This window comes from Crocodylus porosus, unplaced genomic scaffold (assembly GCF_001723895.1).
Source record: "Crocodylus porosus isolate Cpor-Errol unplaced genomic scaffold, CroPor_comp1, whole genome shotgun sequence".
Taxonomy (NCBI): Eukaryota; Metazoa; Chordata; order Crocodylia; family Crocodylidae; genus Crocodylus; species Crocodylus porosus.
In genome coordinates, this window is record NW_017728886.1 from 103,399,691 (window position 1) to 103,423,752 (window position 24,062).

A 24,062-nucleotide genomic window follows, 5' to 3' on the forward strand; every position below is an offset into this window, starting at 1 on the left:
AGCTGACTTCCTGCCCTTTGGGCAGGGGGCTGGACTCGATGATCTCCCGAGGTCCCTTCCAGCCCTAATGTCTATGAAATCTATGAGTACCCGTAGGACACTAGGCCTGTGTTTCCCCAAGGACACAGGGCCGGGAGTGAGTCCATTCTTGGGGTGGTGGCGGCGACGTTACCCCCAGGCTAACGTACGTGCTCCAGGAAGGGGTCAGGCCAGACATAAGGTGCCCTGGGGAGGCTCAATGCAGGAGCGCCCCCTACTGGTCCGCCACATAACCTACCTGTGATGATTTCTCTGTGCTGCAAAGGCACACTTTGTCTCCTTTCAGGAGGACCGCGACCCCTGCTATCTGATCATCATTGGCTCCAGACCAGAATGCGGGTCCCTGCTGCCATTTCCTGAACAAAGCATAGTCTTTAGAACTGGGCAGGTCACATTCCTGAGGACAAATAATATCTGCTTGCAGTTGCCTGCGGGTTATTTCAATTGCATCCGATGTTTCCTTTCCTAAGCAGGCTTCTTACATTTACTGAGGCTATAAAAATTCCCGTGAGTAAAGCTGTGCTGGAAGGGGAGGAAGGGGTGGTTTGTAATCTTTTCATTCTCCTTTCTTAATTTTTTGACACCCTCTTCCGTGCTCAAATGCATCATTTCTGTCGGTTTGTTGAGCTCTCTCTGGGGTAGTGTTCCCCCCCATCCAGGTGGTGCGTGCTTGGGGGACCTATTTCTCTTATGTAAGTAGGGGGGCACCCAGGGGTCTGACTTGCCTGGGATCTCACCTTTTCCTTTCTGGACCTCCTGTCAAAGTTACCTCTTTCTTCTGGGGTTCTTCCTGGTCACTTTTTGTGGGGGGTTAGGTTTTCCCATTCCCTCCCTTTATCTATCCTTTCCATTTCTGCAGCCAGATCTTTCTCCCCCTTCTTTTTTCTGAGGTCTTCAACCATCTTTCTTAAGGTTCTCACATTTTCTTGTGAATAGGTTAAGCTCTCCTTTTTGGAGGGGTTTTCCCTTTCTGTGTTGCTCACTTTCTGAAACCTTTTCTGTCCCCTTTTTGTTATTGCCAGGTGAGGTGTTGGAGGGGGATTGTAGTTTCTGCAGTTCTCCCTTTGTTTTGTTTTTTCCTTATATTAGCATAAGATTGGGTGCAGTCTTTGAAGACATGCCTCTCTTCTTCACACAAATTGCACTGCCATTCCTGCTTACAGTTCTTGGCATCATGTCCTTTTTCCCTGTACATGGCACAGATTTTTGTTGTTCAGTATCCTTCCCAAAACTTCCTTTTTTTTTTTTAAAAACATTTTTTTGTTCCAAGCCAAATCAGCCAAATCAAGTCCAAATCCAAGAGTCAGTCCAGGACCATAAGTGGCCCTACAACCAGCAAACATCCTCCACCCCCACCAAGGGCTTCAGATATTTCCAAACTCTTTTGGCAGGCATCCTATGTGCAGGCCCAAACCCAGAGTTTGGATGCCCCCAGGTTTTGCCTGCCCTCAGTCATATGGCTGCAGGAGCAAGCTAGGGAGGAATCTCCCATTTCCATAAAGTGGACTTTAAGCCCCAACACCCTGGCAGGTACTGAACCACACCAGAAGAACAGTTATTCCTGGCAACGCTTAAGTAAAATTGCCTTCATGGACCTAGATACATGGCGTTTCCCTCAAAACAATAGGTTAATGCAGCCCATATAAATAAGATGTATAGTTGTGCCCATTTACCAGACTCCCCCTCTCTGCTGACTCTCTTTCAAGGCATGGTGAGTCACAATATCTCATATATTTCGACTTCCTGTGCCTTTCTTTTGTATTTCCAATGATTCTTGTTTCTTCACTAGCCTTAAATGCCTGGCAAACATCACCCAATAGAACCCTGAATAGTTTACCCAAAATCCCTGTGTTGCCCCGTCTCTCAGCCTGTTGCATATTATTAGTGTGGCTCTACCTTCCATGAGATGAAGCCGGATCAGGTTGTCCTGTGCCTCATCTGCATATACATTTTTGAAGGATCACAGAATTCATGACAAGAACACCTGGTTCAAGTCGTGACTGGGGGCTAATTAACACATGGCCTCTTGGCTGGGGAATCCCCGCTCAGCTGGTAGCTCCCACAGCAGTGGGACAGCTTCTGGGCAGGCCCTGACTGAGCTGGGAAGGAAAAGCTCCCCAGTCCTGGCACTAGTCAGTTCCCTGCTCCTGGGAAGTGGGGTGGGGGTAGTGAGAGAGGGACCTGGTCCCCATACTGATTTGGCTCCTAGTGGAGGGAGCTAGGAGCTGAGCAGCACCAGGCCTGGGCCCCTGCTTGTGGCAGAGTGGGAGCAAATGTGCTCCTGGTCAGCATCTACACAAGCCCTACTGTGCAGTGTCTACTGCCCAGTTAGTTAGTTAGTATTTACAGGTACTAGCCAACTGTACAGTAGACTAATTTACTGCACAGTAGTTTATGAGCATGGTTACTTAGTGACGCTTTACTGCACAGTAGCTGAATTTACTGTGCAATAAAGCATCTCATGTACATATCCAGTTTGTACTACATATAAGTAGGTGTGAAAATGCTCCTCAAAAGCTTGTTTATGGAGTACCTGTTTTAAAACTTGCAACAGTTTTGATAAAAGGTAAAGTGCATCAATTCTGGATAAACTAAATACAGAGGTCTCTGGGTACTATATGCTAATTCCTACAGCCATGTTTAATTTCAAGGACAGTGTTTTCAAATTTGCTCCTCACTCCCATGTACTTGGGGATATCAGGGTCTGACACTAAAGAGATGGGAAGAGACTGCCAAAGGAAGAAGTTATGGGGGAAGCAGAGAGCACAGGGGATACATAACCTTCTCAAATTTATTTTCCCTGCTGTACAAGTGGGAGGGGGACAAACTCAAGGCAAACCTCCAATAATTAAAGATTGTATACCTGAAAAATTATAACACATTTCTATATTTTCCATATATATAATCTAATTATTGGAGGGTTGTCTTACCAGGTTCATTTTCTATTTGAGTAAATCCAGTATTTCATGCTCTTTTTTGTGGGGAGGAATCACTTGGGTGATAAAGGTATATTCAACAAGCTATGTCTATAGTCCTGGTGAGTGTATACTGAAAAGTAAGTACCCTGATTATGGCTTTTTTTTTCTAAGCCATATTCACGTTAAGACTTCCCAGAACATTCCAAGTAGGAAAGCTTTTTTGTCTTTTCAGTGATAATACCTTTTTATATATAGGGAACCATCCCTATAGTTAAAATTGTTTATTTTTAATACAGGTAAGCCAATAGTGTTAATTCAAAGGGCAAAGGTGACTTCAGGAATGGTGTAGAGTGTTTTGCCCAACCTTTGAGCCCTGTGGGCTGGATGAGTGGTGCAGGCTTGATCTACTGGCCAGACCTAGCCTGTGGGCCTGATCCAGAATGCCAGATTGGGCCTTGGCTCTTGCCTGGCCCTGTACGTTGGCTCAGGACCGTGTCGCATTGCATCTGTGGTTCTGGCACCACATTCATGTGGCGCACAGGGCTTGGAAATTTTGTGATGGGGGAGTAGTGGCAGCCAATTTTCTGGATTTGGGGAGTCCCATGGTCCAGAACTTGCCTGTGGGTCAGAGGTTGAGCAATACTGTAAAAGGGCAAGGCATTTTTTATTTGGATAAAACCAAGTGTATTATTTATGACTGTATGGATGTCTCACTTAACATTCCTGTTGAAGTTAAATGTAAGATTAAATCACCCAATGATAGTATTTGTAATATATTATGTTAAAGATTTGTTTTGAAAAGAATAAAAAATTGTTGGAGGACAAGTGATATCCCTGCCTCTTTCTACCACTTCCCTCTCCCTTCCCCACCCCACCCCAGTTTTTTACAGGACAATAGTTGAAGTACAAATTTATGTAGATACTATTATCTGCCAATGAATGATCTGCTTGTTGGCTCTGGTACTACCAAGAATTTTCAGTTTAACATATGAAGTCATGGTACCTGACAAAAAACCATACTTTTCAGAGGTACCTATCACCCTCTGTTTCAGCTAATGGAAGCCATAATTGGACATCACAATTAAATCAATGCCTAATTGTCTAAATATGATGTGATAGGATATTAAGGTTTAGATTTCTGTGATATAACAAGTTTTTTTTTTTTACCTAGTTTCAGAAAATGATAATACTCCATGGCCATGAAGACTGGATAAGAGGCATTGAATGGACAGTCTGTGGTTAGTATTAAAGTCCATTAAATTATTTAATGGGGCAAATTACCAAAGATTAGAGGAAAGAAACTATATTTTTGCATATCTATTTTTAAACCCACTCATTTGCTAGTTCTTGATTTGAGGTCCAGTGTAAAGCTAATATCACTTCATTACTTAGGTGGAGGTATATTTTAGTGCTAGCACTACCATTTTGTTCCAGGAATTGGTGACTCAGATACTCTGCTGCTTCTGTAACATTGCTCCAAATTTTGGATGGTATTTGTAATTTCTGTCTGTCATTCTATTGAACGAAATTTCTTGGACTAAAAAAAATATAATCCAACATGATTCCATTTCTGTATCATCTCAGCCCTGCCAGGATACAGTGATCCCTGAGCTGCTAATGGCAATACCACTACAGCATGATTGTTATATAAAACTCACGCAATCTGACTGCAGTAGAACTGGTTGAGAAACAGCCAAACTGCAAATCTGTACTGTATGCAAATCCCTCTTTTGTGATTGACTTTGCATTCATCACTTTAGCCTGCCCTGTCCTGCCTGCTTTTTTATGTGGCTATCTTAAGGGTATCTGAACTGAAATATAATTGCATCAGCAATTTACCCTTCCCAAACATGCTATTCCTTGTTACTGAGGATGAGTTGGACCCAATTTAAGTAGTTTTTAAGAATAGGTTATTTTTAGGAGTTCTCACTCTTCCTCTCAGTCTCTTGTAAGAGCAGCACAGTTCGTGGGGAGAGGCTTTTAGCTTTTAAGTAGACTGTCACAAAAAGTACTTATTTGGTGGTGAAGACAAAAAAATTGAGCGAAGCTTCAAGGGAGAAATGACAACTATGAATAAAAAGAGGAAAGAAGATTTTTAAAATATGTTAATTAAAGAGCTCTTTGGATTCTTTTTCCTAAACCTCATGGACAGTAGACAGGGCCAGATACAGGAGGAGAAGCAAATATATCTGAGTTATTTAGCACGTTCTTTTGGTAATCACTATATCCTAAGCTCCAAGGCTGAGGCTTAAATTTAAATATTTGCATATCCCAGTATATTACTGTTGCTTTATAATGGGGAAATGCTCATGATTCAACATGTTTTAAGTATGCTAAGTTTGTGGAGTGGAACCTGAAATGTGATGAGTTAATATTGGAATGAAGATGGACATCGATGTTCATTGAGCTGTGTGTATATGGGGAAAGGATAAGATTATATATAGTGCCTTGAAGAGACAAAATACTTTATTTTTTATCTATTTGCTATTGGTCCAAATAGGAAGAACTATGATTTATCTGTTTTTTATGGGATTTTACTCATTTTTTTTTTTAAACAGGTGAAGATCTTTTCTTAGCAAGCTGTGCTCAGGACTGTTTGATAAGAATCTGGAAAGTGCATACAAAATCAATGCAGTCTTTGAAAATCAATGATGATGACTCTATAAGGCTGAAGGAAGACATTTTTACTGTTAAAAATAAAAGTAGGTAATAGTTGAAATGATCTTTGTACTTATTCTCTCTTTCAGCTAGTGTTGATATTGATGCTTTCAGTGGAGCTAATGAGACTTTTACCAGGTATAAGTAGTTGTTCTTGTGCTAGAGGAATTTAGGAGCAATTAAGTTATAGTGAATCAGGGAAACTTAATAGCAACCTCATTGAATTACAAATAACATGTTTACTTGAATATAAGAGAAGGTTCCCCCTTCCCCCCTAGTAAACATAGGGGGGAAAGCCCTTCATCTTGCATTCATACACAAGGAAACCATATTAAATATATTGCCTGCCTTTGAACTGCTGCTAAAAGTAGCATGTGCCCTGTAATGGAAACCAGCTATGAAGTGGATTAAATACAGCTAGCACTGAGCATGACTATAAAGCCCATATGGGGAAAACATGCGGATGGGGAACTTTTGCTTTTTTTTTTATTAAACTCAACCTTTTATTTTAAAAAATCCAAAACCTCCTATACATATTTACAAATATCAAACATATCATTCAACAAAGCCTCATATTATATTAACTCTTTTTAATCTCTTAACAGTTTACAATAACAACATTATCTCGTCTCACAACTATCCCCCTTCCTACCCTCCCTTCTCTCTCCCTTACCATCTCAGGCACTCTTCAAGCAAATACATATTTCCATTTATCTTTCTCCCACATCTCTGTCGTACTCTCCACTTCATCCTCCTTATCCCTTTGCATATAATATTTGAACTCAGACAGGGCTAGCTGTAAACATTCCTTCATAGTAAAATCCATTCCCTTTGTGATCATCAGGGATCCAGGTTTTCCCTGATATCAAATCACAAATTCTTTCATAAAAAACCCAAAAAACTGTGATTAAAATGAAAGCTCCCCCACCCCCAGCTCTGCTCGTGCCTTTCATTCCCCCTCACAGCCTTCCTGATGCCCCCAGCTGCCAGGGCTATTGTCCCAGGTCTACAGCTCCCTGCCCCTGCTCCTTCCTGCTGCCTGCAGTGGGGTGCTGCTGGCTCCCTGCTGCTGTGCACACTCCCAAGAGGGATGGGGGGGGCCTCGCAGGGCAGTGGGGACTCCCAAGGGAAGCAGTGCAGAGCTCGCAGCAGTGAGCAGCTTTATCACTGTGCCCTGCTGCCCTGCTTCCCACCCCCCGGGGCCTCCGCAGCCCAGCGGGCACGATCTAGTGCAGCAGGGAGCACCAGAGCCGCATGGAGAAGCTGCTCACCACTGAGCTCTATGCTGCCCTGGCAATGTGTGTCTGTGTGGGGTTGCAGTGAGGGCAGTGGTGCAGAGTTGTACCCTTCAAAGCAACAGCATGCGCAGGGGGCACATTGCCAGGCCAGTGTGGAACTCGCAGTAGCGAGCAGCTTTACGCAGCTTCACTCTTTCCTGCCACGCTGGGTTGTGCCTGCTGAGCTGCGGAGGCCCCGGGGGAGGGAAGCAGACAGGGTGGGAGCCTGCACCTGCCCCACGCACAGATCTGGGGGACATGGGGCCCCTCTGTCCCCCAGGAGTGTGTGCGGCAGGAGGGAGCCAACCCTCCCCCTCTCCCAGACAAGCCACCCTTGGCCCTGTCCTGCTCCCTGCTGGGGCCCTGGGCCCCAAGCACCTCTGGGCTAGGCAGCAGCCCCAGCCTTGCCCAGCTCCCTCCTTCCTTCCGTACAGGGGCCTCAATCCCCCTCTTTCTGTTGCGCACTCCCCCTGCGCGCGCGCGCACACACACACACACACACACACACACTCTCTCTCTCTCTCTCTCTCTCTCTCTCTCTCTCTCTCTCTCTCTCTCTCTCTCTGTCTCACCTTCTGGAGCTGCTCTGGGGCCATGTGCTTGTCCATGCATGCGGTGCCCCCTGTTGCATTGCCGTGCCCCCTGTTGCATTGCCGTCTCACACTCCCTCCCAGCTCCCCGCATGCTGAAACTTAGCTTGCAGGGAGCTCATTGCAAAATGTCAAAATCCCCAGGTTTCTCTGGTAAATTGAGAAATCCATGTTTGCCTCCAGTTAAAGGTAAAATCTGCCGTTTATTCCATTTTTCTGTGAGAAATGGAAAACCCGGATCCCTGATGATGATCAAGTTCCTCATTTTCCACAGACCACCCATGTCCGTACCTTCTCTTTTTCTTCTGCCATTTCTTAACCAACTTATACATCACTGTCTCAAAACTTACCTTATTCACTTTTAATTTGTAAAAATCTGCGCCCTCCTCCAAACCTCCCATGCACAGTTGCATTCCCAAAATACATGGATCACTGATTTTTCGCTTCCACACTTCTCCCATGGGCATTTTGCTGTTCTTCCCAAACCTCACCTATATATTGAACCTCTCTTACTGTTAAAACCCGCCTCACCATTCTCCACATCATGTCTGCATATTCCCCTTTTAAATCTTCCCATTACCCTGTCCATACTTGCCTTGTTTGTTGCTTTGACAAATCACCCACCTCAATTATTTTGTCTTTCCCTCTGATTTCCTTAAAAATCCTCCCCTTTTCTTTCAAGCCTAGTATCCCTAGTCCTTCCAAGCCTTGTACTTTAATAAAAATTTCTGCTCTCCCGTAATATATTGGCAATTTCCAAGCCCACCCTGTCTCATATAGGCCCATCCTGCACGGCCATTTCCCAACCAAAATTTGCAAAAATTTCCCACTTTCTTGTCTCCTTCCAAGGCTTCCCTCACAACCATTCTAAAATAGTATGCGTAGATAAACGTCTCTGTCCCACCCTCCGTACTGTTGTCCGTTGTATAATTCCTTCCTGACAATCTGTTCCTTTTTAGAACCCCAGAAGAACATACAAATCAGTCTCTGGATTTTCCTGCTTTAAATCCATGATGGAGCATGTACTGCACCACAAACAACACAATGGGTAGCAACACCTGTTTTACCAGCTTTCTTTCCTGCATATGTCAAACCTCTTGTGCTCCAAAACCCTAAAATTTTCCTAACCTATCTCTTCCCATTCTTTTGTGACTTTTCCTTCTATATCAAGAACCACCCGTAAGCTTTTTATCTGATTCTGAAGCACCCTCATGCCAGACTTCCCTAGATCTCCCCAATTTCTGATCCCCAACACCTCACTCTTAGCCTTGTTTTACTTTTGCGCCTGAAGCTTCCCTGTAGTCTTCCATATGTTTTAGGATTCTGTCTAATGAGACTGTATCTCACACCATCACATTAATGTCCATATGCAGTGAATATGTTACTTCCTACCCCCACCCAAGAATATTAATTCCACTCATTATATTGTGCCTCCCTTTATCCTTCTGTGCCAGAGGTTCCCTGGTATATAAAAAGATCCCAGGTGACAAGGTGCACCTTTTGCCTCACCCCTGTTTATATTTGAAAGGCCTAACTCAAGTTTCCCTTCACCAGGACCTGACTGTGCTGTGCCATACAGCAATTCCACCCAGCTTACCAACTTTTCCAGGAATTCCATTTTCAGCAGCACCTCAAATTCATGTGTTACCTTGTCATACGGTTTCTCAAGATTGAAATTTACTAGTACCATATTCCATTTTCTATCCTTCACATATGCCAGTGCGTCTCTCAACACCCAGTGTGCTTGCACAATTCTTCTCCCTTCCACTGCACATGTTTGTTAACTTTTCATTCCTATTGCTATGACTTTTGCCAGGATTCTGTAATCTGTATTCAGTAATGTGATCGGCCTCCAGTTCTTGAGGTATTCTCAATCTCTCTTCTTATACAGTAGTACCACTACTCTGTTTTCAAAACCCTCCCCAGTCTTTCTTCTGTTATCTCTGTGAAGACTTCCACCAAATCCTTTCCCACCCACAGCCAGAAACTTATGAAACATTTGACTGGAAGTCCATCCTTTTGTGGTGACTTGTTTCCTTTAGAAGTTCTTAAACATTTTTCTACCTCTGTTACCCTTATTTTCCCCCCTAACTCATCCTTCCTTTCATTCTCCACCTTTTCCTTGATGTCCTACAAAAATCCCCTTCTGCTTGCTATCAATTTTCTGCTTTCTGTACAGATCCTCACAGAAGTCTGCCACAGTGTTCAGTACCTCCTCCTGGCTTTCCACACAGTCTCCATTCTCCTTTTTCACTCTTTCCACCTCTCCCTTTGCTTTTCTGACCCTTGTGGCAAAGTATGAGTTCCATTCTTCCCTTTCTGCCACCCAAGGCACTTTCACTAGGAATATCTTTTTGGTGGTTCTCCCTTTAAACCATTCCTCCACCTCCAACTCCGCCTTTTCCAGTTTATCCTTCACCTGTCTCCACCTTCCTGCTTCCACAATTAAGTGCTGCACCCTCTCTTGTCTCTTTTTCAGCTCCCTTATCTTGTCCCTTGCCCTTCTCTTCCCAACATTCATGAAAAATACACTTGTGCTTCTTTTAATCATATGCCACCATTCCCATCTGCTTTTACAACAATTCTTTAAGGTTCTCCATTCCTCGTACTCCTCTGTAAACTCCTTACACATTTTTTTGTTGTGAAGCAGCCCTCATGTTCACTTTCCAGAGGCCTTTCCCTTTCCTGTTCCATCCCCGTGCTCCCATCTCCACCTGTAGCACTCGATGGTCACTAAAATGTACATCTTGTATCTCTTTCTTGTGCACCACCACTCCTGAGACTAAAACAAAATCGATCCTCAAAGTTTTTCTTCCTCCTGGCTCCACTCTTATATGTACTTTCTCTCTTGCCCACACATCCCTGAAACCTTCTTCCTCGATAATTTTCTTTAACATCTTTGAGGAATTGTCTAACTCCCCCTTACCCCCCCATATCCTTTCTCAGTTATGCGGTTGAAATTGCCAACTATGACTCTGTGTCTCCCCACCACCATGTACATTTCCAGCTTCCAGAATAAAGCCACCCTCCCTTTCTGCAGGTGCGTATACGTTAAACGACTCTACTTCCATCTTCTTTGTCTCCAACAACACTGCATTCTTCCTTCTACTAACACTTGAACTTGCTTGACTTTAACCCCTGGGTTTTTAATTAACGCCACCACTCCTGCCACCTTATTCACTTTTGTCCCCGCCCACCATGACTGCCCCGAACCCAGTCTCTTCTCTAGATATTTATATTCGTCTCCCCACAGTATTCCATACTCTTGTAGACATATCTCATCCCCATTGATTGACCTTAAAGTTGCTGCCATTCGGTCCCACCTCGTCCTTATCCATAAACTTCTCACATTTAAAGTTCCAACACATAAGAACATAGTAAAAAAAAGGTGGAAGCCACTGGTCCTCACCTTCCTTGTTTTATGGGTTGTCCACATCACTGCTGACGCTCAGTGACTCTGTCCCTCCTCCCTTCCTTATGCCTGTCCTTCTCACTAGGTTCTTCTGGGCTTGTGAGAGGGGCTGTTGCTGACCCCTCCCCCCACCACATCCTTCCAGCTCAGCAGATCCTTCCGTCTCCATTTCTGATGTACCGTTCCCCCCCACACCATCGCTTCTCCCTTCTCCCCCTTTTCATCTTCCCTTCTTGTTTTCTTCCGTGGCAGCCTTTGTTTCTTCCTTTTTCCTACCCACATCTCCACCCATTTCCCTTTCTCTAAAGCAGAACTTTCTTCTTGGTCAGTCTCCATCATTTCTTTCTCTACTACTGTTTCCAAGCTTGTGCTTCCACGTCCCTCCTCCGCTTCCCCCTCCTCCTTTAGTTGTTGTGCTGCTTCCACAACACTCGTTCCACACCTTTCCACCTCTGGTATTTCTTCCACCAACACTTCCTCCTCCAAATGTATCCCAACCTCCCCCACCTCTTCCTCCTCACTCATCTGATTGAAGTCATTCCCTTTTTTAGGTTGTGGTCTTAGAGAGAGAATCTGGGCATATGTTTTGCAGGTGCCCTTCCTACTTGCATATCCTGCATTTCATCACTTCCTGGCACCCATAGGCTCTGTGCCCTATCCCACCACACTGGTAGCAAATGGTTAGGGTACAATAGGCTGCCAAATGCCCTTCCAGCCTGCATTTGCTACGTTAACATGGCTGCCCATGGTATATGATGTAGCCCTGGTGCCCACCTACATAAAAAACTGACAGCAGGTGCCGCATCTCTCCCAGGCTCTGCTCCTCCTTTAGAATCACTTGTACCTGAAACACCCCAGTCCACACGTTATATTTGTGACTCACTTTTTCCACAAATAGGACTCTCTGGACTGTCCCCTCCAACCATCTCTCCACGTCCACTTCTTCAGGGACGCCCAAATACATTTTAATGATCACTTGCTCTCTTGACTTTTGTTCAGTGGCAAAAATCAGTCGTTGCAGTTCTTCCTTCTCCATTTCCTTGTAGTTTCTCTAGAACTGTTCATAGGCCCCTCTGTGCCAGTGGGTAAAACCCTGTGACCTCCCATTTGGATAGGCCATCATGCATTGTAAGTACATAAGGTTCACTTTCAAAATATTGATCAAAATCCAGTCTTCCCTGCCCAGTTTCAACTGCTTTTTCCTTCATCTCCATCACTGTACCAGCTGCCAATCAGATTCCAGCTCTCAGCCTGAATCTCCATATTTGACTCCACGCTGTTTGGTTTCTTCTTCTCTGCTCTCAGTTCACCAGCATTCAGAGCTACCACTATCTCACCACACTCTTGCTCCTGTTTGTCAGATCATTGACCAAGTTTGCACACTCAATCTGAGCCCACAAAAGGCTGAGAATATGTTGATGGGAACCTTTTTTTTTTTTTTTTTTTTGCACCGGTCCTGGAAGCACTGCAATACCAGGTCAATGCATGGAGTGGACGGAGCACGCTCCGGTTCCACCAACAAATACCAAAAAGAATTTGCTCAACATGAGCGGAATGCGGGTACCACAAGAATAGGTTAGTGCAGCCCAACTGAATAAGATATATTGTAGTGCCCATTGATCACAGTCTCCCTCAGTGCTGAGTCCTTTTAAGTAATGGTGAGCCACTACATTTTTTTTTTTTTAAATTTATATATAGACTTCCTCTTGACTCCCACAGCTGAGCTGTGCCCTTCTTTCCCATTTCTAATGATTCCTCTTTCTTCACCAGCCTTAAATGCCTGGCAAATGTCACCAAATTGGGCCGCAAACAATTTATCCAGAACCCCCTGTGGCCCCCTCTCTCAGTCTGTCACATAATTAGTGTGGCCCTGCCCTTTATGAGGTGAAGCTGAACCAGGTCGCTCTATTCCTCATCTACATACAAATTTTGGAGGATCCCACGACTCATGACAAGAACATGCAGTTCCAGTCATGAGTAGGAACTAATTACCACATGGCTCCTTGTGGGGGGGTGGAGGGAGGGGTGTCTGGAATACATACATATACTGAGCAGCTGCGGTGTCACCATGATTTGAAATGCTGTTGACTCTGGTGGGGCCCAGCTTAATGAACTATGTGGTAGATAAATATACTATTTTAACGTTTCTTCTGCTTTTTAACTACAGTTCTCTTATCGTGTTGAAGTATTTATTATGCAGGGTGTTAAAGATATTCCCATACAACCTTGTATTAGCATTGAGCTGTGGTTTAAAGTTAGATATATTTTAATCAGTTGCATTACAATCTGATCACTCTTTAGTTATGAATATTTATTTGGGGGCAAACCTAACTGGATATGCAAGCTCCTATAGATTAGGCTTAGCCTGTGAAATTGCCTTTCGTTTAGTACCACTGCCAGTGAAGGAAATAGGATTGGCCTGTGGGTTGAAGTGTCTAGCTGCATGGTAGTGCCCCTGACAGGACGTAGCCCTGAGCAGCAGCTCACATGTGATGTTTTCAGCTTGCTGAAATTTTATCACTGAAGCTGTGAAATCATCAGAAAATGTTCTGGCTTCTTATGAAACTGATTTTAAAGAATGAATGTTTTCACTTTCTCTGTTCCATGGTAGATGCTGAGACAACGTATGCAGTTACTCTGGAGTCAGTATTAGCTGGCCATGAAAACTGGGTGTATGCAGTTCACTGGCAGCCTTCGTTTTTCAGAGGTAAGAAAATGGTACATAATGTACACTTCTTACTAGGTGATGGTATAAATGTGGTGGAGCTGTGTTACATCACATGGTCCCTGACATCAGAAAATCCACCCCTGATTGGGAAACACTGCCTCTCCATAGGGTCTATCCTCATGGTACATGGCCTAGCCTTGGGGCCCCAGGCCATGAGACATAGACACAACCTGTCAGATAGCATGGGGTTCCAACCCCTCTAACAGCTGTCTCATTGTCCTCAACCAGTTGATGGGGGTTTCAGGGCCATCAGACCTCCCCAAAAATAGTGCCAAACCAATTGACTTGAGGGCGCACACACACAAAACCTTTCAAAAGAAATCATTTTGACAAAGTATAGATAAAATCCAAGTCATATACTAAAAATCAAACATGTATTATAACACATTTTAATTTTATTCCAAAATATATTTTTGTCCTGATTTGTGTGTCTTTTAGTGGTATATGTAGAGGCAATTGTATAATAGCTCAAAATAAAGTCTTTCTTTTGTATGTTGTGTGTGTGGGGCAGGGGTAGGGCGGTGTGTATGGGGAAGTGTTTGATGTGCGGTTGGCGGGGTATGGTGGGGTGTATAAGGGTGTGGGGGTGTGTAGGGTGGGTTGGGTATGAGTGTGTGGGGGGCTGCCTGAGACTTAGATCCTGGGAGCTGGCCAGAGGTGGGTGAGAGGATGGAGGGGCAGGGGGCATATGCAGCAGAGCTTGCCTGGACAGTACAAGTGCAGGTGCAGTCTGCCCCTGTCCCCTCCAGCTTGTCTGCTCCCTGGTGCTCTGCATGGGGCTGAACCCCTGCCTGCTTCCTCCTGGGGCAGCCTGCCCTGTGCTCCCATCTGCATATGCCCCATGCTCCTGCCTGCAGCCACACTAGCCCCAGCCAGCTTCCTGGCAGGGCTGCCTTCCGCCCACGTGGCAGCCTGCAGATGGCTGGTGATCACTGTGGTTGGGTGGAGTTGGGTGGAAGGTGGCCAAGAGGTGGAGCCGGAGCCGAGCAGTTCCTCAGTTGGCTGCAGCAGTGGCAACAGAAGCCCTGTTGGGACGCTGTGCACACTGGGTGGGGCCCTCTGGTGAGCGAGGGCAGGAGCATAGTGCACACTGTCTCAGGTTGAACCTCGTGGGGCTTGGCCCAGTGTGAAGCCCAGCAGGAGCAGCCGTAGGCTGGATACAGTTAATTGGTGGGCACTTGCATGCAGGCTGGATCCAATCAGCTGGTGGGCTGAATGTGGCCCACGGGCCATATTTTGTCTATCTGTGTTGTATCTCCTGTTGTATACTCTAATAAGGTCTGTTTTTTTAAAAAAATCTTAATTTGATAAAAGACAATATGAATGCAGCATATAACTGGTGCATTTATATCATTCTGTCTTTTGTTTGCATTATTTACGTAGTTCCTGCAGTGTAATCTCACTTTGTTCAGTGCAAATTCACATTCTTTTTTAAAAAAATGTTTTTATGCATGTTTTCTTTAGAAAAATCAATATTCATTCAACCCTGGTCTGCATTATGTAGTTTTGCCCATAGAACTTTGGTATTGTCTGCAAAACTCTTGGAAATAGTCTCTAATTTCATTCACACACTCAGCTCCCTTTTGGAAGTAGAGGCCCTTCATTCTGGCTTCTCTGCCACAGGGAAATCACAAGAGAGCTCTTGTAGATATGCTCACACTTTCTGTTGGTAGCCATGACCCCTTAAACAGCTGGTGCCTCCCTGCTGCATAGGCACTGTAGTAGAGTTCCAGATGCCTTATAGATGTGGGGAGAGTCCGGTAGTTTCTCTGTAGCAGTAGCTGTCTTTTGGGAGCCATCAGATGCTCTTCTTTTTCGGGCAATAGTTGGTTTGTTTTTGTTAGTTTACATCAGGCTTGTCCAACATATGACCTGCGGGCCACCATGCGGCCCTCCAAGCTGTTTTCTGAGGCCCAAGGTGCTGCGACAGGAAACGAAAGTAAACATTATACTTTCGTTTGGGGGGGGGGGGGCGGTGATGTGCTACCACTTCCTGTGAGGTCTTTGAATATGGCTCGCTGACCCACTGGGTGATAAAAAGTTCATGATCTGGCCCCACATTCAGAAAGGTTGGACAGTCCTGGTTTACATGATGTGAAAAAAGTGAGTATGGGGGGGGGGGGTGAAGGGATGGGAGCCTGACTGCTTGCCCATGCTACTGCCTCCCTCCCCGCTACAGTGGTAGGGGCAACTAATTTAAGATGACCCTTCAATAATTAGATTCTAGACATGGAAACTTACAACAAATTTATAATTTTGCATGTTTAGAATCTGATTACTGGAAGGTTGTCTTAAATGTGTAGTAGTCTTGGATTCAGGTAAATAAAGTAAGTTGTCATTACAAAACAACACATGAATTTGAACATTTTCAGGTGAAAATCTGAAAGCTTTTGTACAAGTGTGTACTGGGGGGGGTAAAGGAATAGATGAATTTTTCATCTATTACTCAACAAATATCCAGCATCAGTATATGCATTGTATGCTGTAGCACTTGAGAGAATGATGACTGCACTTAACTAATACACCGTTTCAATGGTTAAGGCTCTTGGGGATGGATAAACTGCCCGAAACTTTGACTCTCACTGTCTTAGACAACTATGTTATGAAGAATCACAGACATGGACAGTAGCATATGAAAAAAAATTACTCAGTAGGGTAGAAATGTGCTGTTGTTAAAGGCTTGGGACAAAAGCATTGATAATACAGCTTGCTTATAAAGTTAGTTTATTGTGACTTTTTAACTAATCCAAAATTTCCAGAGAAGTTAGTTTAAAAAACAATAGAAAGGTGTTAAACATTTTTGATGCTGTACAGAAGTGACATTTTTTAATACAGTAGCTTTGAAAAATATTCTGCTATGACTAGAGTGAAGGTTCTGATTAGAACTGGCATTGGCTGAGTTGAAGTATTAAAGAATAGAGTTGAGTTGTCCTACATTCCACTACAAAATCCATCAAATGGAATTATGTCACTAATCCCTTATCGTTACTAATACTATAAAGGCACACATCTCATTCATTGAGGGAAACTGTTGCAGATCCATTTTAAATATAGGTCCTTCCTAGAAAAATTGGATGCAGTATAGAAAGAATGGCCCTGAAGGGTCTCTTGGCAGATGTTAATTTAATTGCATGATGGTTTTTGAGGAATTTTATATTTTTATATTTAAAAACCTGGTTCTCAGTACAGGGTTACCTGTGCACCTGGACCTTTGAAGGTTCACCAGGCAGGCTGGGGAACACCATGGACTGGGGTGGTCTACCATCAGGGGACCAGTTTTCCAATGCAGGGAAAGAGGGTGGCTAACCCTCTTAAAGGACCCTTTTCAAGGGACAGATGGTGGCTGACCAGCATGAGTGGGTAGGGGGCAGCCTTGGATCCAGGCTATAGCTGCCTGTTGAAAGGTATATTGTGCAGTCCCATCCTCATTTTAAAATACCCCTTTAATGGTTCTGGCACAGGGGGAACCTAAGATTAGGGAGCAGTCCCTGATTTTGGGCTCCCTGTGTGCCATGAAGCTGCGCTGCTTGAATGCCTTTAAAAGGCCCCAGTGCATATGGAATCCCACACTGGGGAACTGCTCTCTGATTTCAGGCTTCATCTGTGCAGGCATGTTCAAAGGGCATGCATGCTTCTGGGCTACTTACTGGTGTGGGGAGCCAGAGATCAGGGAGCTTTTTCCCAATCTGAGGCTCCTGTGCTGACAAGTTTATGCCACACATTCAGATTAAAGTACAATACAAACCAGTCACAACGATGATCTACAGTTAATGAACATTTCATAATGTGGAACATCTTTATGGCTGCTTTGCTATTTTATCATGCCATAAATTACTCATATGTGTGCCATGTTACAAATGTATGGTGTAATTAGCATGTTAAGTTTGCCATAATTGTAAGGTATGCCAAGGGCCTAAATCAGTAGATTACTGAAAGCGCTACAGGAAATGGAATGGAAACATTTTGAAGGGAATTTTTTTTCTCCCCCCCCCTTTTTAAAATTTTTTGAAGAAAGATGTTGAAAGAGATGCTTTTGAGAGAGAAGGGAGGAAACTTGGAGCAATTTTCTATAAATTTGCCTGTTTAACAGACCTGACCAAACATCTCAATTAGAAACTGAAACTTCAAGGAAAGGACTCAGTTACTTGGACAATTTAAATAGGTTTTGGATTAAGTTAAAACTTTTTAAAGGATCCTGCAAATGAAATTGATTCACTTTTCTTGTAGTCAAGAAGGAACTCAAGGGTTACAAAAGGGTTGACTTCACAATATTTTCTTGTAGAAGAGTTTTCAGAAGACTTGATTTTTATAGTATGAAGGAAGCTTTCCCTCTGGCCATGTGCTTGAAACAGTAATTGCAAGTGCAGTTTAGATCCCATTCATGAGTGTTTGACTGCCCCTGTGTTCTGCCTAAGAATCTACTACAAGGTTCTGGATGTGACCCTTGAGGGTGTTTGAGGGAACAAGTATCCAAATTATTTATTGGATCCTAGTTTGCAGAGCAATGCATATCAGTGTAGCAGGTTTTTTCATTTTAAAGCTTAGTTTAATATTAGTCTGTTCTTCAGACAAATCTCTAATGTTGAGTCATTACTGATGAACAGTTTAGAATTGTTATATGTAACTTGTAGGGGCTGTAATATTCTCAGGAAGTTTGCAAGCTTTTACTTTCCCTGAATTGAAACTTAAAAATCCTAACTTAAGGACATCTCTTGAACTGTTTGTTTTTATGATTTTTCTTCGATCCTATGACCCCAGCTTACTTCCTGCCCTTCGGGTGGGGGGCTGGACTCGATGATCTTCCAAGGTCCCTTCCAGCCCTAATGTCTATGAAAACTTATTTTTCTTTGGCAGTCTTAGTGAAACAAATATTTGGAACAATACTTCTTTTACACACCCCTGACAGAAGTGCATGTCAGTTCAAATTCTGATCCTGTTAATATTGACACTTACTAATGGTTCAATTGCAAAAGTTTTTCAGTGCGGCAGTTAAATTACAACTTTTTTTAAACACCGGTACTACTAAATGTTTTTAAGAGCATTCTAACCTGTTGTAGCATAATTTCTTTCCTGTACTGCAGATGGCAGCATTCATCAACCAATGAGACTACTGTCTGCATCCATGGACAAAACTATGATCTTGTGGGCTCCAGATGATGAATCTGGAGTATGGCTAGAACAGGCAAGTGCGCCGTTTGTTTGTTTGTTTGTTTCTTAGTTTGGGCTTTTCCTAACTTAAAACCCATTTTGGATTTTTTTCCCCAAATTTTTCAGACTGGGTTTTTTTACTTCATTGTCACATTGTTCAGGCAACATATAGTTTTTCAAGATGTTTCCTAAATTACATTAATATTAGTAGAGTAAAAACTGTTTACTGAACTCCTACAGTAAAAGCTTGTGTCACAACTGAACCATTTTAAAATTAGGAGACATCAGACTTAGGGTTGTCTGCAGTGCATCTTTACTACTGCCCCCCAGCATTTATTTATTACAATACAGCCTGTAATTCCATGGGCAAATACTCTTTAATCCGTAGGTCCTTTTCCTTATTTAGTGAAAGGAATGGGTAGCAGATAGTGAAGCAAAAGATGGCAAGGACTTCTGTGCTTAAAATGCCGGTCTGGGATGTAAGCAGACTGAGGTATCTCTACTCAGACAGTCTTTCAGCCAGGGCCCTATTCTAATGCATATGTGCAGAAGGGGTCTTATTTAGGTTATATGAGCAACTTTTATTCTGGTGCCTACTACAATTTGCATATCTCATGTTTACTGTTTTGAACATCTTTTTGTATGTAGTGTTTTAATATAGGTTGTATTTTGTGGTGGTCCTTTATTCCTTAAGTTCGGAATACATTTACAGCAAAGGGAAGGCCAGTTATTGAGCTACAGATGTTTTCCATTTGTTCATTCAGGTACGTGTCGGAGAAGTAGGTGGTAACACACTTGGATTTTTTGATTGTCAGTTCAGTTCAGATGGCTCAATGATTCTCGCTCATGCTTTCCATGGAGCATTGCATCTTTGGAAACAGACTCCAGCTAACAAGGTGAAGAGTTTTCATTGGCTTTGTTGCTACTTTGAAAAGAACGTGGTGGATGCTGCTGTGTAATAATGTTTACTTCAAATGACAGAACTGTTCTTTCTCAAAATGTGCCATTCTCCAGGATTCTTATTCTAGGTCTTGAATATAAACTCCACAGTGTTGTGGGTTTTTTTGTTTTGCTTTTTTTTCCTTCTATGGGCATTCATAGTAATCAGAGTGAGTGTCCCATCACTTGTTTTCTTGCCCAGTTGCTGCCTCTGAACGTTAATATCAATTTCTTCTTGAATATGCAGTTAAGCATCTCTCACCAAGACTTGTATGTGTTCAGCCAATGCTCTTGCTCTTCAATTAGATCTATTTTTAATTCTCCTTCTGGTATCCTCTTTGTCTTCCTTTCATTTAGGTTAGTTCAACAACTTCTATGTTCAGTTCCATATATTTTGTGTATGGTAATATATAGCTTGCAGGCTTGTCTATACTCTCTTTCTCAAATGCATATATGATTTTTTTTAACAGAAAGAATGGACTCCAGAAATTGTGATTTCTGGGCACTATAACTCTGTACAAGATTTACAGTGGGATCCAGAAGGGGAATTTATCATCACTGTTAGTTCTGATCAAACTACTAGACTATTTGCTCCTTGGAAAAGAAAACACCAGACAGAGGTAAATCTTTGGAAATGTTTGCAAATTCAATAAAGAAAATTTTACCGCTCAGGATGAGAGAAGCACCTTGGAACCAGATAAGCAGCCTGAGCTATTGCTTACGCTTCAGCTGCTCTAAAGCACAACCTATTCGAAATTGCATATGTGCGTTCTAAATTTTTAATATTTTTTCCTTCAGCATTTATTGCTTTCATTTTTAAACGGAGAGACTGAAACAGCAAAATACTTAAATAAAAGCAGGTCTGGCAAGAATTTGCTACATTTTTATATGGTATCCCAACCAGGGACCTGTGGGTATTATTAATTATTGATAGCAACATTTCCAGCCTTTCTAAAACCACAAGGTAATTGAAAACCTAAGAACAAGTAATCTCTAAATTCTCATCCAGATTTTTATATATTTTGTTATATTTTTTTTTACAGGCTCATTTGTCATTTTACTTTAGAATTGTTGGTCCTGGTGACGTTGCTCTTTACTTAGTCCGTTCTGTTGTCTGTATTGATGTTTGTTTCTGAGAGTAGCTAATCTCAAATACCTCTTCAGATAACTCAGACCTTCACTTCTCTCCCAATGCATTGTATGGCAGTAAAGACTGATTTAGAGATATTCTTTTAGTTATTCTCTAAGATCTTTAACTTCCTAATGGTTTCCTTAAATTAGAGAGGTAGTTATGTTGGTTTGAAGTCAGGCAGAAGGCAGGGTAGAGTTGCTCCTTACAAGTTAACTAAATTAGAGATGCATAAGCTTTTGTAAGCAGTGGCTTGCTTCAGATGCTGTGAAGGAGCTGGTTGAAGTAGAGCTTCAAAATAGAAAACAGTGATTTTAATACTAAGGGCAGGGAAGGGAGAGGAAAAAGGAGGTAGGGTGGTTAGAACAGAGATAAACAAAGCAGTTGACCCACTGCGGGACATGGGGTTAAATTGTCTCTGCTCCTCTTGCTTCTTTCTGCTTTGTGTTAACAGAGCAGATATCTCCTAACAGATGGAACATGCATAAACAATAAAATCTTCTATATAAAGAGAGTTGAGAGAGTGACAATTTATTAAACAACTGTTTCCTTCTTAGGCCATACTAATGTTTAGGTGTCATAAGTATATGTTGCCTCTCCATTCTGTTTTGTTTTTGGTTTTTCACTGCTGCAGTGAATGCAGATATAGTGAAGGGGAAGCTCCCAGGATTTTTCTAAATTGAAGCACTGAAGGCAAATATAGCACCATGCTTTGGAAGTGAAAAAGTGTAAACTTGCAGATTGTGTTGATTTTAAGGAATTTTGTGAGTCTTAATTTACTTATGGGGATATGTATATATGTAATACTGAGAGCTCTTATCTCAATCACTTAAAACCCCCCCCAGGAAAAATGTAGAAAAACAAACTAATACATTTCTAACTATTTTAACTCTGTCACATAGCATGTAATATCTTTTTGATCATTGTTTATACTGCTGAAGGTCACTTCTGTGTTGATTTTATTCACTCTATATACATATATTTTAGATTGTTTAGAAGGAAGTTAAAGCTGTTTTCTGGGGGTTTACCTCTGCTCTTACATGGCAACTAAGTCTGTAACCTCTAGTGATACAAGTTGGCCCTAAGCTTGATCTAGAATGAAGCAGGGTTAATGGTGACATAGTTTTCCTGGACTTGTATTGCTGCAGAATCAGGCAGACCAGTAGTGTCAAACTTATCTGGCCCATGGGGTGGATGAGTACGGCAGGACCAATCCATGCGCCCAGTTGGGCCCACAGATAAGTCCTATGTGCTAGAGACAGGATGTGGAGTTACTCGGCAATAGCTGTTCCTGAAAGCTTTGTAAAGCCTTTCATAATAATATAGCTTGCTCTATAAAATTTGTTTTGCTTGCATAGCTCTATAAGTTAAGAAGATAAAAAAAAAATCACACCCCTAACTGTCAAAGCTCTGCTAGCAAAGTGGCCTGTGCAGCTGCAGTATTAGAAGAAAAAAGGCTTTTTTTGGTACAGTTTATTCCATTTGAGGAAATGGTTTAAGCTATACTGATAGAAGAAATTTTGCCAGCATGCAAGCCATGTCTTCAACAGGAGAACTTATGGCCCAGCTAAAGTGGCAGAGAGCTTGTAGTGTATATAGTAGTCTAACCCAGTGGTTCTCAACTGAGGTGCCATGATGCAGGTACCTCGGTGGTCACATAAACCTGTTTTATGCACAGGGCTGCAGTATGTATTAGGGTTCTCTGATAACCATAAAGCAGGCAGGAGAGTTGACTTGTGCTGCAGCTTTTCTTGATCACCTTCCCCATGCCCCGCCCCCCCCCCGCTTCTGCTAGAAAGAGGCATGTGGGACAGTTCTATCCAGTCTAACCAATCTAATCCTCTTTTTTTCACTAAAATATCTGGTCATCTTTTCAGAATACTTTTTATTTCAGATGGATGCAATAGCAAATCAATCAGGAACTGCAGTTTGTCATCTGCCTTCTTTTTATTTATGCATTTGTTTCTTTTATAAGCTCTCTCAAACTACCAAGTTTATATTCTGGGAGAAACTCTTGGAATACATTAAACTCTATGTCAATTTTTCACATGTTGTAAGCTGTTAAGAAGGGTGGCCCTGTCTTTCTGTGTGTGTGTATTGTGCTTTAAAAAGGTTGAGAACCACAGTTCTGACTTGAGGCATTCCCTGTTTAGACAGAGGTAACCCTTGGAAAATGCCATCTCTTAGTTTTTGCTAATTTACTGACTACAGGAATTTTTTTTGGTTGCAAAGAATGCAGACCACAAGACAGAATGCTTTGGGATCTTTTCAAGGATGTCACAGAGTGCCACACAATGTTAGCACCATTAAGTGTGTAAACATGGTCACAAAATAAATGCAGGAATCCAAAGCGTTTTTTAATGCAACGTGAGTAACAATTTTTTGTGACTTAGGGGCATATTTCAATTTAAATGACTTTTTTACGTAGCAAACTAAAATGCCTCCCATGTATTTTAGTGTGCTACGTAACAAATTACAGTGATATTCCTCATGTGTATAAAGGTCCTATCTGGAGAAGGCAGTGGGGATGGTGCATGGGGCACTGGAAGCCTGGGCATGTGTGGAGAAGGTCAGGCTTGGCGGGCTTCCAGTGCTCCATGCGCCATCCCCGCCACCTTCTCTGGCTGCCAGCATACCCAGCTGCCCTCCTGCTGCCTTCCTGGGACTGTCAGCTCATTCCTGGGCAGTCCCAGGCTGCAGGAAGGCAGCAGGGACAGTGCATGGAATGCTGGAAGCCCACCAAGCCCTGAGCTTTGTTTTCCAGCATCTAGTGCACCGTTGGATCCAGTAGGTGTTGCCTGTGAGCTGGGGCTGAACCCATGCAGCTAGCACCCTGTCCGGGTGGCCTCAGGGGAGAGCACCACTGTGGAGAGAAGCACCGGGCCCCATCTGCAGCTCAGGGCCTGTGTGACCGACTCAGCGGCAGCTCTCATGGGCAGGCTTTGCTGAAGGGAGTGGGGGGAAAAAAAAGGGGTGAGGGACTGATCTGTTTTTTGTTTTTCCTACCAGACTCTGCCTGCATCTCCTGCAGCTGGGGAGCTGGCTGCTGGTGGGTCATGCAGCCCCTGAGCTGCAGGGGATCCCAGTGCTTCTCTCTGCAGTGGCCGTGCCCCTGGGCTAAACCCAGCTGCTGAAACATCGCCACTGTAGAGGGAAGCACTGGGGTCCCTCGCAGCTCAGGGCCCACTGGCAGCTCTCCACCCTGCCCACCCCCTGGTCATGGA

The 24,062-nt window shown here is 43.1% G+C and overlaps 1 protein-coding gene across 1 annotated transcript in view; it reads left to right on the forward strand.

Moving 5' to 3' along the window:
* ELP2 (elongator acetyltransferase complex subunit 2) overlaps positions 1-24,062 on the forward strand; it is a 94,151-nt gene that overhangs the window by 29,391 nt on the left and 40,698 nt on the right. Inside the window, exons 7-12 of the mRNA XM_019540171.1 lie at positions 4,129-4,195; positions 5,516-5,659; positions 13,506-13,601; positions 18,704-18,804; positions 19,535-19,666; positions 20,180-20,329. Of these exons, the coding sequence (XP_019395716.1) occupies positions 4,129-4,195; positions 5,516-5,659; positions 13,506-13,601; positions 18,704-18,804; positions 19,535-19,666; positions 20,180-20,329 (690 nt within the window). The remainder of the gene's footprint in view (positions 1-4,128; positions 4,196-5,515; positions 5,660-13,505; positions 13,602-18,703; positions 18,805-19,534; positions 19,667-20,179; positions 20,330-24,062) is intronic.